This window comes from Delphinapterus leucas, chromosome 13, assembly GCF_059928025.1.
Source record: "Delphinapterus leucas isolate spDelLeu-1000000601 "Yukka" chromosome 13, BTC_Dleu_Yukka2, whole genome shotgun sequence".
NCBI classification, from domain to species: domain Eukaryota; kingdom Metazoa; phylum Chordata; class Mammalia; order Artiodactyla; family Monodontidae; genus Delphinapterus; species Delphinapterus leucas.
Window position 1 is genome coordinate 74,149,548 of NC_143141.1, and position 15,995 is coordinate 74,165,542.

Below are 15,995 nucleotides of genomic sequence, written 5' to 3' on the forward strand. Positions count from 1 at the left end.
CAGGCTCTTCCCTCTCTGGAATTCTGTTCATATAACCTTTGTTGCTTCCACAGCTCTCCAGTGTCTTTACAAATGTGATTTTGCAATTGATCTTTTGTTTTCCAGTTTTGCAGCAAGAAAACAGGCCTCATGAGACATAATACATCCTACTCAGAGGCTAGACTTAAATAGGGCTTAAGACTTGTTTTCTACCAGGAGGAGGTTGTTGCACCTTCGCTCGGTGTGACTTCTCTTTTTGAGTCCATAGTTCATGACATTGCCACCTACCAGTCTCTAGTCAGACTTAGAAAGCTGCGCTGAAAGTGGGTGCTGGAGCCTTCGGCTTTGGCCTGCCTGGGTTTTGCCCACCTGGGACTGATCCAAGCCTGATTTACATTCCAGTCTGTTGTGTTCATCTTTACAGGACCAGGAATAAAACCTCCAGAGGAACGGACAATTGAATACCTAGAAGAAGTTGCAATTACTTTTGCTAAAGGACTAGCTGATAAAAAGATCTCTCCAAAGAGAGACAAGGGATTGGTAGAAAGTGAGTGTCATTATTAAAGAACTAAGGCAAAGCTTCTTTCCAGTGAATTTAATTTTATTTTCTATAAATCTGAAATGAGGAAGAGGTAAGTGCATTATTTACTCTTAAGTGTAAAGTCAACCTTAAAGGATGCAGTAACTCTGCTCTAGGCTCAAGTCCTGGACTTTACACTGGTTAAAGACATTTTTTTAAAACTTTTTATTTTGGAAAATTTTAAATAATACCAAATTTTAAATAATACCAAAATAGAATAATGTAACAGTGTAATAAACACCCATGTACCCAACACCAAGCTTTAATATTTATCAGCTAATGTTTAAAGAAGTGCTTAGGTTGAAATATAGATTGTTCATATCAGAGTAAAGAGCAGTTCTTTCAGATAGCTAGAATCACTGCATTTTTATGGAGTTTACAGAACAAACTAACAAGGGAGGCTGGGCTCTTTCCAGTAAGGATCTAAAAGCATTTTACCTTACAGAATTGACATCGTATGCCATGAGTATTCCATTTGTCCGGCAACAGATTTACAAAAAGGTGGAAGAAAAAGTACGAAAGCAGACCAAAGGCCTTTATCCTGCACCTCTGAAAATAATTGATGTGAGTCTTTACCCCATACTCCCACATTTCTCATGTTTCTTCCCTTTGTCTAGAGCAGTACTCTTTATTGCCATTCTGCACTATGTTTGCCAGTACTAAAGTTCTTCATGCTGCTATCAAAGTACTTACCAAAAATAACACAAGAGCATAGCAAGCTATGAGGATTTATATAAATGGATATTTGGGGAAAATTAGAGCCAGACATACTTTTTAGTTGATGAGCTTAAAATTACCAGTTATAAACCAAGAAAGGAACCTATGTCATATCAGTATAACAAAACCAGTAAAATATTGGACATTAATTAAGAGGTAGTTGAAACAAAATTAATGGCTGTATTCTGTCCTTAGTCAAAACCATTGTCATTACCTAAAATGTCTCATTGACTTTCCATTGCTGTAATTATGAAAAAGATGTAATGATCAGAGAAGTTCTGGAAAAGCTCAAGAAGGATGATTAAAATGATCACAGAGTTGAAGTAACATCTGTCTAAAGGTAGACTTTAAAACTTACAAAATCTTCAATCTGGAAAGTCCAAGATCAAAAGAGCAATAATTGAAGACAAGATCAATAATCAAAGATTTCAGAATTGGAGAATGAATTAGTCAACAGGTATATTTTGAGCCAAAGACACCAAAGTATATAAAATATGAAATGTGGTCCCCTACTTCCATTCACCTCACACAGTCTGGGTTGGGGAGATTAAACACATATATGTGGTAAGGCAGATGGCAGGATGGGGGCAGTATGCAGCTGCATAGGGTTAACGCCACCTAACTGGGACAGAGGAAGTTTGCTAAAATTCACTGAGGAGGGAACGATCCCTGAAATTGTTAGAGAATACATGATGAGAAAGCCAGGTAGGATGGGCATTTTGAGCAAGGTTACAGAAGCTGGAAAGCATGAGGCTCTTCAAGGAACATCAAATCAGATCAGTTTTTGTAGGAGGATAATGCAGTGTCTTCAGAAAGGCAGACCAAAGGTGGATTTCAAAAGGTAGACAGTAATTAATTAAGAAATTTCATCTTTGTCCTATATAGATCATAGAGAACTGTTTTCATGGCAGTGAGTAAAAATGCATTAGAAACAGAGACAAAGTAGATCAATGAACTAGGAAACTGTTCTGGTAATTCAGACTTGAAGTTTGAATAAGACCCCGAAATAGAATAGTAAAAGCAACAATACGAAGGTAGTAAGAGACTTGCCAAAGAGAGTTAGGAGTCAAGGTTTAGAAGTGTTGAGATTAGGTATTCAGGAAATTCAAGCAACAGTAGTTTAGACAGAGAAGTCAATTAAGGATATAGATTGATTGATTTGGGTTTTCTTTTTAATCACCATTAAATTATGGTGATTGAATACAGGGTTATTTCTTTTATACTTGCTATTGTACTTAGGTTAGTACTTACCCCAAATGTTAAATTGAATTTCATGGAGTTCATGATTAATGTGGTAAACTAAATGATGTTCCTGAGGAAGAATAAATAGAGGGGGAAATGGGCTGCAAGTGGAACTTTGGGGACCTGCCCACATTTGGAGAACAGGAGAGGAGCCGGAAGAATAATTCAAGCAGGAGGGAAGGGAGTTAAGAGGAAAAGGTAAACCTATTATTGGACTCAGAAAGGGGTGATGACAACTCTTTCTCTGACAAAATAACAGGATTCAAAGGATAAGGAGGTGGAGTTTGAGCTGTGGAACCTCTGTGCTCTTTTCCTATTCTGACTTCCTAATTCTCTTTCCTTCTGTTTTATTTCCTTCCATTGTATACTAGGTTGAGCAGTAGCCTCAGAGATGGACAATTAAGTTAGTCTTAAGCAATAAGGCACTCCGTCCTCTTCTCTTTCTCACTCCAGTCTAGACTTTTGACTTGCTCTTTGAAGACTAACAACACTAGCCACTTTTTTCAGCATTACTGTGTATCTTGCCAATCGATTCCAACAAGGAACAAGTACTTTATCTGTTTTTTAGGTAGTGAAGACTGGGATTGAGCAAGGGAGTGATGCTGGCTATCTCTCTGAATCGCAGGTAAAATTATTTCCTTTCAGTGTTTTATTATTAGAGACAGAAAAAGTGAGATCCACAATGCTGTGTAAAACTGAAAAAAGATAAAGTATTCAAAGCCTAGTAAAAAAATGCTTTCTTCAAGTGGTTGTCATTTCTTACGATTAATCTCAGTGAGCAAGTAGGTGCTAAGAAAACCATAGTAGTCCCCAGATATTTGAACTTGCTCTCAATAAGGAGGGTATAACTAGGAAAAGCAGGGGCAGAGTTAGAATCCTTTCAAAAGGAATCATTTGGACTTTTTGTTCTGTAGTTGGGCTGGTTTTGTTGTGATAAAGTGAGTACATTGATACAAAAATATGGTTCTTGTTAGAGCCTGGAGATAAACCTGTGAAGCCCAGCCTTCCTTTGGTGAATTAGGAAATGAAGGGAAATGTTTTGCACCCACTAAGACAAGAAAACAGAGCAACACACGAACCAACCTCACCCCTTCCACTTCCTAACAAGTTGGTGGTATTGTAGATTTTAGTTGTTTGGGTTGTTTTGAAGTTTTAAGCAGTCACTGAAGGATGATTGCTCTTCAGTAATAGAATAAAAGATATCTGAAGAGCTCAGGACAAGTTCCAGAGAAAACATTTCTTATACTGGGTTGCTTACTGCAGTGCACTCTGATTGATTCTTTTACATTGTCACCAGGTACACATATACATATGTACAGAAAGATTGAAGCATATTTCCCAAAATAATTAGCCTGAACGCTGTACTCAGTATTTTCTATTTATCCTACTTATCACAACCTGCTAAATTCAAGACCACTGATAGATTTCTACCCGTGGTTTGAAAATCACTGGTTTATTGAATAGAACCTACTTTGCCAAGATTAGTAGAACATCGTTTCATGTTCTCTGCAGACATGAAGGCAACAGTATTAGAGGGATTCCTTCTTTTAAGTGCTGTTTGCAACCATGTAATCGTACCAGTAAATTCTAGTAATATTGATGATGGTAATAGCTAACATTGAGGCCCAGTCATTTTACTAGTGTTTTCATTTACTTCCCACAACAATACTGTAAAATACGTATTGTTTTTCCCATTTTAAGGATGAAGAAAGCTTCACAACTGGGAAATGGCAGGGCCAGTCTTTAAACTCAGTTCGTTCAAATACAGACCCTAAATCTCATGCTTTTTCCCACTAAGTTGAGACTTGTTCTCTGTAAGTGTTAAGGTCCTTTTAAAGTGGCAGATATCACATGGGGCAGCCTGCTACCCTGGAAGGAGAACTGGAGTTGGGAGTCATACTGCCTGGGTTCAAGTTCTGTTTCTGCCCCTTTGAGGCAGTGTGGCTTTGAGCGAGGTCAAGTTCTGAGCCTCCTCTTCCCAGTCTTTAAAATGAGAGAGGTGGTTGAGATGATTTGTCCATTTTGGCTCTGACACTCTAATTCCATGAAAAAAGTTACCACAACCTCTGGTGTAGAGAATCTGAGAGCTCAGTTGTATCCAGAACCTTTCAAAGCAGTAGTTGGAAGTGGAACAGATGAGGAGAGTTAAAGAAAGATGCTCAGCAGGAGGCCAACTTCTGCAGCTCAGGACCTGAGGCTTTGCATGTGTTACCTCTGCTCTGCAGAGAAACTGACCCCAAAGAATCCACGTCTACAAGACTGAGAAGTTCTACCTTTTCTTCTTCCCTTTTTCCAGAAATTTGGAGAGCTTGCAATGACCAAAGAATCAAAAGCCTTGATGGGACTTTACCGTGGTCAGACCCTATGCAAGAAGAATAAATTTGGAGCTCCGCAGAAGGAGGTTAAGTAAGTCAGCTCTACATAGGAAGCCCCTGTGGGTTTCAGCACATGCTACGCTTGTCGATGTCTCTGAAGATCCATAGAGCTAGATTTATGCCTTCAGTCTTGCCCTAAACCTCTTCTGTCCTGAGCACTTTAGATCCCTATTCCTACGAAGGATTTTTTGGCTTTCAGAGTTCTGCCTGTGCTGAGTTTTCTCCTGACCTCTCTAATGTCTCCTGTAGAGGCATTTTTGTCTCACTATTGATGTCCCCTAGAAGTATGGTTTAGGTTTCCCCTTCCTAAACCAAATACACACACTATGTGCTGTTTAATGACCTTGTCTCTCTCTGTGACTTGAGATACCCTCTCTGGGAACTCACACTTCTCCCTCATTAAAAAAAGTAAAGCCTCATTCTAGTCGTTAAAGTCTTGTCCTTCCTTTAGCTTACAGCCTAAGCGTTTGAGAGCCTACTTACCTGTTTCATATCTATTCTGTTCAGCGAGCCTTTCAGTGTTAATGCTGCCTAAATGGCTCTTCAGCGTCTTAAGTTTAGTAAATGCCCCTAAACTCACCCCCTTGCTCCGTGGCTCTTAACCTGGGCAACGTTGCCACCAGGGGACACTTGCCAATCTCTGGAAATATTTTTGGTTGTCACAGCTGGGGAGGGAGGGGTGGTACTGGCATCTGGTGGCCAGAGGCCCGGAATGCTGCTAAACATCCTACAGTGCACAGGACAGCCCCACAACAAAGAAGTATCCAGTCCAAAATGTCAGCAGTGCTGAGGTTGAGGAACACTGTCTACCTGAATTACAGAGAGGGATTTGTGAAAGCAGCTAATGTTACTACTTTCTCCAGCCGCTCACATTTAATGAGATTGCAATCCAAAGCAGAAGAGGAAATTAATAAGAAGCCCAGGTGAGAAGACAAGATTCTTGCCAAGAGGGCTGATTTCCAAATTAGAATATGAAATACAACTGTAACTGCTTCTCCAGCACACGTGGTGATCGGTATCAGTCGGGTTGTCTGTGTACCACCTAATGTTGACACTATCTTGCATTCAGTGGGTGAGATGAATTACTTCCACGCTGCAGTGGAATGATGATATGGCCACTTAAATCTGAATCTCTTCATACATACTACAAAAATTACTCTTAAATTTTAAATTGGACTTCCCTGGTGGCACAGTGGTTGAGAGTCCGCCTGCCAGCGGTTACACGGGTTCAAGCCCTGGTCCGGGAAGATCCCACATGCCGCGGAGCAACTAAGCCCCTGCACCACAACTACTGAGCCTGCACTCTAGAGCCTGCGAGCCACAACTACTGAGCCCACGAGCCACAACTACTGAAGCCCGCATGCCTAAAGCCCGTCCTCCGCAACAAAAGAAGTCACTGCAATGAGAAGCCTGTGCACCACGATGAAGAGTAGCCCCTGCTCGCTGCAACTAGAGAAAGCCCGCGTGCAGCAACGAAGACCCAACGCAGCCATAAATTAATTAATTAATTAATTTTAAAATGTTTAAATTATAAAATGTTTACTCTTAAGCTGATTAGCCACTCCTGACTTCTACTCTGGTCTGCATGTAACTCTTACTGTTATATGCAGATAGAATATAATACCACCTGGAGAAACTGTTATTGTGTACCAGTACACAGAAAAGACAGGCAGCATGCATGTGAAACTCATGTAGGAAGAAATAAGAAAATGAGAATCAAAATACTTAAGCTTACAAAAATTCTCCTCCCAAAACAACCACAATGCAAAACTGTAGCAGAATGCTTCCAAACTTGAATTATATATCCTTAAATAAATATTTACAGATAAGAAAAGAATCACTTTGAATCAGAAGTTCAAAAACTCAGAATTAAATGGGCAGAAAAACAGGATGATGTAAGAGTTGACCTAACTTGGGAAGTAAATTGAAGAAAAGGTAACATCATCTTAGAAATGAAGAATAAATTATAAGGTACGCAAGGCAGAATAGGTTGAACCGAAAATTTAATAAAAATCATTGAAGAAAGGGCATCCCCCTTCCTGCTTTCCCAGTTGTCAGTAATAGTCCAACTTCTGTCTCTCTAGGCCCCTTCTCCCTTGCCTCGGATAATAATTTGAATTCCTTATGTATTTTCTCTTTTTATAAATTAATTTTTTATACAAAGAATACATTCTTAATCTCCTTTTTTAAACTATTATAAGGAAGTTTGAATAATAGATGACTGTTTTGTGTTTATGGTTTGAATGTTTTAATATAAAAGGAATCCTTCAGTATGAATCCTATAATAATCCTTTTTAGTCAGTGGTACGACTTGGAGACTATGTTTGTGGGTACATACCAGTTAACTTGTTCCTTTTCATCTTCTACTGAAAGATTGATGACTTCCAGTTTTTCATTATTGTAAACATTGTATGACTGTTCATCACAGCATATCATCTTGTGCGTAAGGGCATTTCTCTAGAGCAGATAGTAGAATTACTGGGTCGTAGAAGATGCAATTTTTGGTTTTAATACATTTGACCTCCTATATAGGGCAAAGTATATACTTCCATCAACCATGCATGAAAGAACAAAATTTTTTATACCCTCACTGTTACTTTTAAAATTTTTGCCAATCTGATGGGGAGGGAATACATTTTTTTTAATTTTCATTTCCCAGATTATTAGGGAAATTGGGCATTTTATTGGCATTTTGTTTTCATTTTCTATGAATTGCTTTATATAAACCCCTGCCCATTTTATTGGGTTGTCTTTTTTAATTGATATGTGTGTTCTTTATATTTCCCCAGTAGTAATCCTTTGTCTGCTATACCTGTTGTCATTTTGTCAAGCAAATTTTTAATTTTGGTGCAGTAAATACATGAATAATTTTTTCAGCTCCTATTCTTTATGTTTTTCTACCCTATTTTCTCATGTTCTCCAGTTACTTAACACTCACCATATAAAAATGTGTATTATCACAAAGCTGCATTTGAAAGATACTCCCAGGAGTTGAAGTTAGGGTGCCTTTTCAGGTCTTGAATATGATTTTTGAACATTATAATCAGAATTGTTTTAAATGAAACAACTCTAATTTAGGTCTACGGTGTTGTAAACTTGGGCTTCTTTTATGAAGGAAGTTCTGAAAATTTTTTTTAGTTACTTATGGGAAAATGGCATATTGTTCCAAAACTATGGAAAACTAAAAAGAGTCATCAGACATGATCTCTATCCCTCAAAAAGCTTAGAATTTAGTTGAGGAGACAAAAATGATGTACGTGAAGCTGTTCCAAAATACTGTGGGGTAAGCCAAATGGTCCTGATAAGTTCAAGGGAATTCAGGGGTGGAAAAGGCAGTAATGTGCATGTATGGAGGTGTTTGAGGGAGAGGTAAGGTCTGGAAGCAAAGAAACCATCCAAGAGGCTTTTGAACCAATCCAGGTAAGGGGTGAGAAAGGCACACATTTCAAGAGAAATGAAAGATGACTGGAAAATGGCAAAATCACTAGCAAGTAAGTAGTTGGTAGAAGAGAGAGTAGTCTTTAGGCCTATCACTGCAAGTTGGCTTTTGTTTGAAGAAAAATACTCGTTAATTTAAGCGTAATCCATGTTGTTTTGTTTTCAGTGATCTCAGGTATGATTGAAGATCAGTATAATTCTGTCTCCTTGGGTAGACCAATTCTTTTAGACCTAACGGATTTTTGCATTTAACTTTGAAAATCAGTCATTTATGAAAGATATCTTTTTGTAGGTAAAAATTATTTTAAATACCTTATTGTTGTCCCTGCTTTAGTTGGTTTATTGGAAGATGACCTGGGCAATCTCCCACTTTTACTGAATTAATTAAGCTTTATACCAAAAGTCATTTCATCCTTTCCTTTCAGGCAGCTCGCCATTCTTGGCGCAGGGCTAATGGGGGCCGGCATTGCCCAGGTCTCCGTGGATAAGGGCCTACAGACTATACTGAAGGATGCTACGCTAGCCGCGCTGGGGCGAGGACAGCAGCAAGTGTTCAGAGGGTAAGCCTGCTCTCTGCCTTTGCTGGGAGAGTAGCGTGTGTTTTGGTTTTTGCCGTCACCGTTTCCTTTCTCCTGAACATGATCTGTATTGGATACTCCATTGTTAAGTCTCATTTCCTTTGCTTTTTAGACATGCTAATTCCTTCTTTCACTTTTTTTTCTCTTTTTTGCTGTTGTTGCAGACAATGTTATTATAAATCATTAACATCATTGGAGTCTGAGTGCAGAAGAGAAAACCTTATCTATTAGACGTTTTTAAATGCCATATGGTTTATACTTTGGTATCAGACTAGAAAGTCTCATGTTTGTGAATTTTAATTGCTGTATTGTTATAGAATATTGAAACAGCATGACTGTGTCTATAGAGAGAACTGAGATAAGGATATGAGGAAACGTGTAACTGCATCTTGAAGGTAGGGCTGGGATCAGAACTCATGAACCTCATATTTCTTGACTGGCGTTACCATAGAGAAGCAGTTAACTGATTTGGCTCCACAATATCTGGATCTTATGGACTGTGTCTCCATCTTACTTCTGAATTAATAAACGGGGACTATTATTCTCTCTCCTGCCCGTCCCTCCCTCCTCTCCCCCACCCCACACACATACTGCCTGTTGTGCAGAGGGGAAAAATGGAGCAGCACCTTGGCCAAACTGGGAATTCGTTTCAGCTCATTTCTCTGCTCCAATGTAATAGACTGTCTAAGGCTGGCTGAACTTTGATGGTCTTGCATGTGACTTTTAGTTGAGTTAGTTTTTTTGTTTCTTAAGTGGATTATGTAGCTTAAGTGTGTTTTTACCCCTTTTCTGCTCATATATTGCTACCATAATACTGTGCAGGACCTGGCAGGTTTAATCATGTTGGCAGATAGCAACTATCTTAATGTAAGATAGCAAGGCATTGTAGTAAAAGATTCTGACCCCCCAAAATGGCATGCGCTCGATAACACCATTGCCCTGAGGCCAGCACGCGAGTGTTCCCAGAGTTTCATACAGTCACCAAAATGAGAAATTGCTCTAAAATAGCTTTTCCCCTTCGATCTCTTTTGGATCCAGCTGTCCCGGCTTTCCCTTTTTGCATTAGAAACATCGGGCTCTGGTGAGTGCGCCTCACTGTGCTGCTGACTTGGGACATACATATTTCTTGTCCTCTCGGGAATAGTTTCATTAGGCATTAGAATTAGAGCAACTAATAATGTTTTTAACTCTCACAAGAATCTTGCTTGCTGACTGCTGACACGGTTGTCAGAAACCAGGATATTTGAATCCATACTTTTGAGACTTCAACTGACTACTTCTTTGAACTTACCTTGTGGCTTTAATTTTTCTTTTGGTTAAGGAAACTAGTGAATGGGGTGTAGCTTCATTCTTCTTTCAGAGGAAAACTCTAGGTCATTTATTCTGAAAGTGCAGTCAGATTAAAACCTAAGAGAGCCTATTTTCCCTGGCAGTAAAAAACAATCAGTTAAGTGTCTGAGTAGCAGGAATCCTTTTTAGCTCCCTGTGGGGAAGAAGAAACCTTGAGTTAATATTTTATGTAATCAATATGATGTGCTACTAGGTACTGACCAGGAAATGGATTAAGAATATACGACATAATGCTTGGTCTCTGTCCTCCGGTAGATCACAATTACAGAATAACAAAATGATATGTAAGCAAGTATAAACTCATGGTCTAGGACCCATGTTGGCTGTTTCCCCTATTGTAGGTAGAGAATTACTAGAGCTGCTCTCTTGTTTGCCATTTTAGTGTTCATGTTTACTCCTCTTGGCAAATTTAACTGTTTTATTAGTGATACCGTTTATGCAGGTTGGGCGTGTAGAGGCATCTTTTAGTAGAAAGAATATGGATGTGGGGGTCAACCTGTTTGAACCCTAGGACCCTCCCTTAACTCGCTCTTGGACCACAAGTCCCTCTGAGTCTCCTTGAGCAGCTCAGCTCCCTCAAAATGGGAGCTACCTCACTGAGTTGGTGAAAAACACACAGCACACTATCTGGCCCATGGACACTCAATAAATGTTAGTTTCCTGTTCTCCTCCTCTGACTAGGAATGTGTTTTTTTCCTAGACTGAACGATAAAGTGAAGAAGAAAGCACTAACGTCGTTTGAAAGGGACACCTTTTTCAGCAACTTGACTGGGCAGCTCGATTACCAGGGTTTTGAAAAGGCTGACATGGTGATTGAAGCTGTTTTTGAGGACCTCAGTCTTAAGCACAAAGTGCTCAAGGAAGTAGAAGCTGTAAGTAAGGGGCCTGCTGTACTGAATCCTGGTGTTGTGAGTGGAGAACACAGAGACAGGGTTTTTTAAAGGAACTATAGGAAACTTGTGGTTCTTTTTATAGGGCCATTCATTCCCAGATGTAAGGGGTTTTGTATGTTTGTTTGTTTGTTGGAGGCGTGAAGTAGAAAAGAACAGCTTTATTGCTTTGCCAGGCAAAAGGGGACACAACAGGCTTGTGCCCCTCAAAACTGTGTCCCCCAAATGTAAGTTTTTATGTGAACCCATGCACACTGTAAAAAGGGCAAATCAAAGTCCTAAGAAAAGACAAACAAGTAGCTTATTAACTTAAGCACAGGGTTCATTAGCCTTATATGGGAGTTCAGTCACCCAAATGTACAAATAACCTCATGGACTGTAGCCAGACGTCTTGACATCATTGGTTGGCTGCAAGCTATAACTAAACTAATTCAGGTCTAGGCAGCAGAGGAAATAGGGAGAAACAGTTTCTCCAGGCAGGATTCAGACGCTCATTTTGTGGAAATGCTACTCTGGTCTTGAGCCCAAATGCTGTGCGTAGTCAACTCTTGATATGGGATGATATGAACAAAACAAGTACTTGAACTGGGTGGTATGAAGAAAGAGGAAAGAAGGAAAGAAGAGATGGCAGTAATCCAGGCAGGAGGTAGAACGGGGTACAGTTAAATAAACAGAGTGTAGGTTAGTAAATGGTGTAAATAAAATGGCACTGACTTTGCAGCATTCTGGGGTATCTTGAGTAGTGGGCTGTACTCCTCCCTTCCATGGGAGGACAATCTCTGCTCTACTAAAGAATGAACCTAAGGAGGGTTTAGAAACTAAAGACAAGCAGCTCAGTTTGGGATGGATTCCACTTGTGAAACACACATTCCAAAATCTTTTCTTTAAGCAGAGTGTAATGTAGGTTCAGCTGAGGGAGTGAATTCAGAAGAGCTGGGTAGGTGTGTGTTCTCTCTGTGCAAGGTGGCACTGTAGCAGAGAAATGGATACAACGTTCCCGGGGCTTTGGGGGCCCTGCTGGGCCAATGGAAGGTAGACTGAGGGGCGGCAAAAACAGACAGAGCCGTTTACCACTAAAAGAGCATTTGCCACCTGACTGGGTGATGGTATTTGCTTTTGGAAAATCAGGATTTGGGAGTATCTGAGTGTAGAAAAGTTTGTTAGTTTTAGCAGTTGGGAAGCCAGTGGTCAAGGAAAAGAAAGAGAAAGAAGAGGGATCAGATCAAGAGAAGTGCAGACTATGAACAAATCGATACAGTAGTTCCCATTGAAACATAAAGGTTAAGGGAGAAGAGAAGGGAAAGAAAGAAAGAAAAGAAAAGGGGTTTTATATGTCCGTGAAGTCCATGGACTGCGGGAAAGGGAGGATATTCGGGGAATCATGAATTTTTAGCAGATAGTAAGAAAAGAATAAGAAGATTATTGCTAAAGGTAAAATCCAAAGTGCTACGTATGTTGTAGTTATTTATGTAACATGTCACAGGCCTTTACCTTTTTAGAGAAGCTAGTGAAATCATCTAAGGTAGGAGATACTCAAAGAAGTTTTTCAGAAAGGGTGGAAAAGAGCAAGGTCCAGAAAAGATCTGTATTTGGAAAATCAAAGAATTTCAAGTGAAAGATCTTTAGGAAGCCATCAAGTCCATCCTCTTACCTGGCCTCTCCTTTCTTTACAGGAAACTGGTAAAGCTGAATCTACATGTGGTATTCCTCAGGGATTTAAAACTTCACTTCTCTTCCTCTCCACAGAACTAAAGAAACTCACTCCTTTGATATCTTCATAATTCTTGTCTCCAGACCTTCACTGTCTTGCTTGTCTCCTTTACTGTCTTCACCATGTCTCAGTGTTCTCTTGGCGTGTGACAAACCACCGCAAAAACAATGACCTTTTCACAGTTCTGCAGTTAGGGCAGGGCTCTGAGAGGCGGCTGGCCCTTAATTCCACGTGGCTTCCCAGTGGGGTCACTCGTGGGACTGCATTCAGCTGAAAGCTTGGTTGGGGCGCCTCCCTCTCCCTGTGGCCTGTCCTCGCTTAGTGGTCGAGCCAGAGCTTCTCTGCAGCATGGCTGCTGGCTTCTAAGAGAGCAAGGCAGAAGTCAGTGGACTTCATAAGGCAAGTCCTGGAACTGGCAGAGCCACTTCTGCTACTTTCTATTGGTAAAAGCAAGTCATAGGCCAGCCCAGATTTAAGAGGAGGGGAAAGAGACTGTGCCCCTGGATGGGAGGAGAGACACACATGTACAAGAGGGGAAAGATTGTTGCCAGCCATCTTTGGAGACATTGGTTTGCTCTTCATAGAGAATTTTACCACCAACATTAGACACCATACCATTAATAATGCAACTTGAGACTATGTTAGCTTTCTGATCATCGGGCTCTACTTTTGACCCACATTATACTTTTGTTGTTGTTGTTGCGGTACACGGGCTTCTCACTACTGCGGCCTCTCCTGTTGCGGAGCACAGGCTCCGGACGCGCAGGCTCAGCGGCCATGGCTCATGGGCCCAGCCGCTCTGCGGCATGTGGGATCTTCCCGGACCAGGGCACGAACTCGAGCGCCCTGCATCGGCATGTGGACTCTCAACCACTGCGCGCCACCAAGGAAGCCCCTATACTTTTGATTAAATAAAATCATGGGCTCTTTAACACAAGTTTACTGCCAAGCCCAGGTCTTGCCCATTAGGTGCCTACTCAGTTATTTTTTTCTCTTTCTTCTCTTTCATAAAATCTTAATGCAGTACTTTACCTTCATCCTCATTATAATTGATCTTATTTTGCACTCAGTTTTTCAGCGTGTTGAATGTATCTTGAATCTTGATTCTCAACTCTGATGTTAGGATTCTGCCTGCCCAGATTTGCACACATTTGACAGATGTGCCTTCTATGTTTCTCATCCAAGTATCTGAATTAAAATATGAATAAGCTGAGATTGTGGGCAGAATGCTGAGAGAATCTCCGTTAGACACTATTCTGCAGGTTGATAAAGCTAATAGTTGTATTCATGCACTGTAGATATAATTATAGTGCTGTACCATTTCTTAGTAACACATGTGTAACATGAAATAGGCATGCACATTATGGTTGGTTCTCTCAAAGGTGAAGGGTGGGCGGGGCCCAAGTGTCACTCATTGGCTTTGCTTTGGTCTCCAGTCATCTCCCAGGGCTACATGACACATTCTTAAATGCTTTTCTCCTGCAGGTGATTCCAGATCACTGTGTCTTTGCCAGCAACACATCTGCTCTCCCAATCAACGAAATTGCTGCTGTCAGTAAAAGACCTGAGAAGGTAAATTCTGAACAGAGGAAAACCCTGAAATGTTTTACTGCTTCAGGCTCATTGCTGAAGGCTTAGAATATGAGAAGGGACTGGTATGGATTATGAAGTGGATGAGGGTGAGGATGCAGTCCCAGAAACTGGCACAAAAAAGCTAGTACCATGACCAGTGTGAGATGCAGGAACAAGTGAACTACAACTAAAATATACCTTTATAGGTGATTTGCATCCCTAATGGGTATTATTATTCAGGTTCAGACTATAAAACCTACGTTTATTACATTTGGGTATTGAAAGATAGACCCTAAAGTAAGAAGAGATGTTCCAAAATAACACTTGAGCTACAGAGCAGACTCTGGTGACTGTCGGGGATGGGTTTGGTTCCAACTCCAGATCCAGAAATGGAAGGTCAGGGGCTGTGGTGGGATGTGTCCAGCCCGGTTTGCTTAGAGCTTCTGCCCAGGACATGAGGGGGTGGATGTAGAAGCACTTAGAGTGAGTATCTGGAATGATGCCTAGAAATCTATCTTTGGGCTTCTGCTCTCTACCAGGGAAATCAAGTGAAATCATTCAAGGAGAAATAAAGCAGTTCGCCTCTCTGGAGGATACCGGCTAGCCTCAGCGAAGCAGAACCAGCCAAAAGTAGGCAGGAAATATAAAAGGCCTTTAAGCAGCTGAAACTGTTAATACAAAGTCCATGTACTAAAAACACGAAAGTCTTTTTACTCCCATTCTAATAGCTTGCTAACTCAAGGTCATCTTGTTCCCTAGCACGCAGCAGATTAGAAGTGGTGTGGGCCTGATAGAGGCAGGTTCAGTGATGGCAGGAGGAGGTCGTGGGGAGAAGTGGCAGCTGAGGGAAGACACAGACGTGGAGTAATGGCAGATAGACAGTCTGGCCACGTCGTAGTCACTCACAGCAGCTCCTCAGCACTGGAGGGCAGCAGAGGAGCCCCTGTTGCTGTGCCTTTGATGCTAACCGCTTCACACTTAGCAGTCCTCGCCCCCAGGGATCTTGAGCAGCTTTTAGCACCTGCTTGCCTAGGTCATTCATGTAAGAGGAAGGCCACAGGGGCACAAGTAGGGCGACCCACCTCGGTTTGCCCAGGACACAGGCCCTCCAGTGCTACAGCTGAGAAAGTCCCAGCAGTCCAGGACACAGCTGGTGCCACCTTTTGGCACAGCTTCTTTGAACGATGTCAGTAGGTCTTGCTTGGGGTAGTGATTACGTGGGTAGATACACAGTTGTCAGAAGTCATCAAACTGAACACTTTAAGATCTGTGCTTTTTTTTTTCACTTTTTATTTTTTCATTTTAACATCTTTATTGGAGTATAATTGCTTTACAATGGTGTGTTAGTTTCTGCTGCATAACAAAGTGAATCAGCTATACATATACGTATATCCCCATATCTCCTCCCTCTTCTGTCTCCCTCCCACCCTCCCTATCCCACTCCTCTAGGTGGTCACAGACCACCGAGCTGATCTCCCTGTGCTATGCGGCTGCTTCCCACTAGCTATCTACCTTACGTTTGGTAGTGTATAGATGTCCATGCCTCTCTCTCGCTTTGTCACA

At 41.0% G+C, this 15,995-nt stretch overlaps 1 protein-coding gene across 1 annotated transcript in view; it reads left to right on the top strand.

The window, feature by feature from the left end:
* HADHA (hydroxyacyl-CoA dehydrogenase trifunctional multienzyme complex subunit alpha) overlaps positions 1 to 15,995 on the top strand; it is a 53,846-nt gene that overhangs the window by 26,118 nt on the left and 11,733 nt on the right. The window contains exons 8-14 of the mRNA XM_022574264.3: positions 404 to 526; positions 1,005 to 1,123; positions 3,087 to 3,143; positions 4,815 to 4,924; positions 8,757 to 8,891; positions 10,960 to 11,131; positions 14,346 to 14,432. Of these exons, the coding sequence (XP_022429972.1) occupies positions 404 to 526; positions 1,005 to 1,123; positions 3,087 to 3,143; positions 4,815 to 4,924; positions 8,757 to 8,891; positions 10,960 to 11,131; positions 14,346 to 14,432 (803 nt within the window). The remainder of the gene's footprint in view (positions 1 to 403; positions 527 to 1,004; positions 1,124 to 3,086; positions 3,144 to 4,814; positions 4,925 to 8,756; positions 8,892 to 10,959; positions 11,132 to 14,345; positions 14,433 to 15,995) is intronic.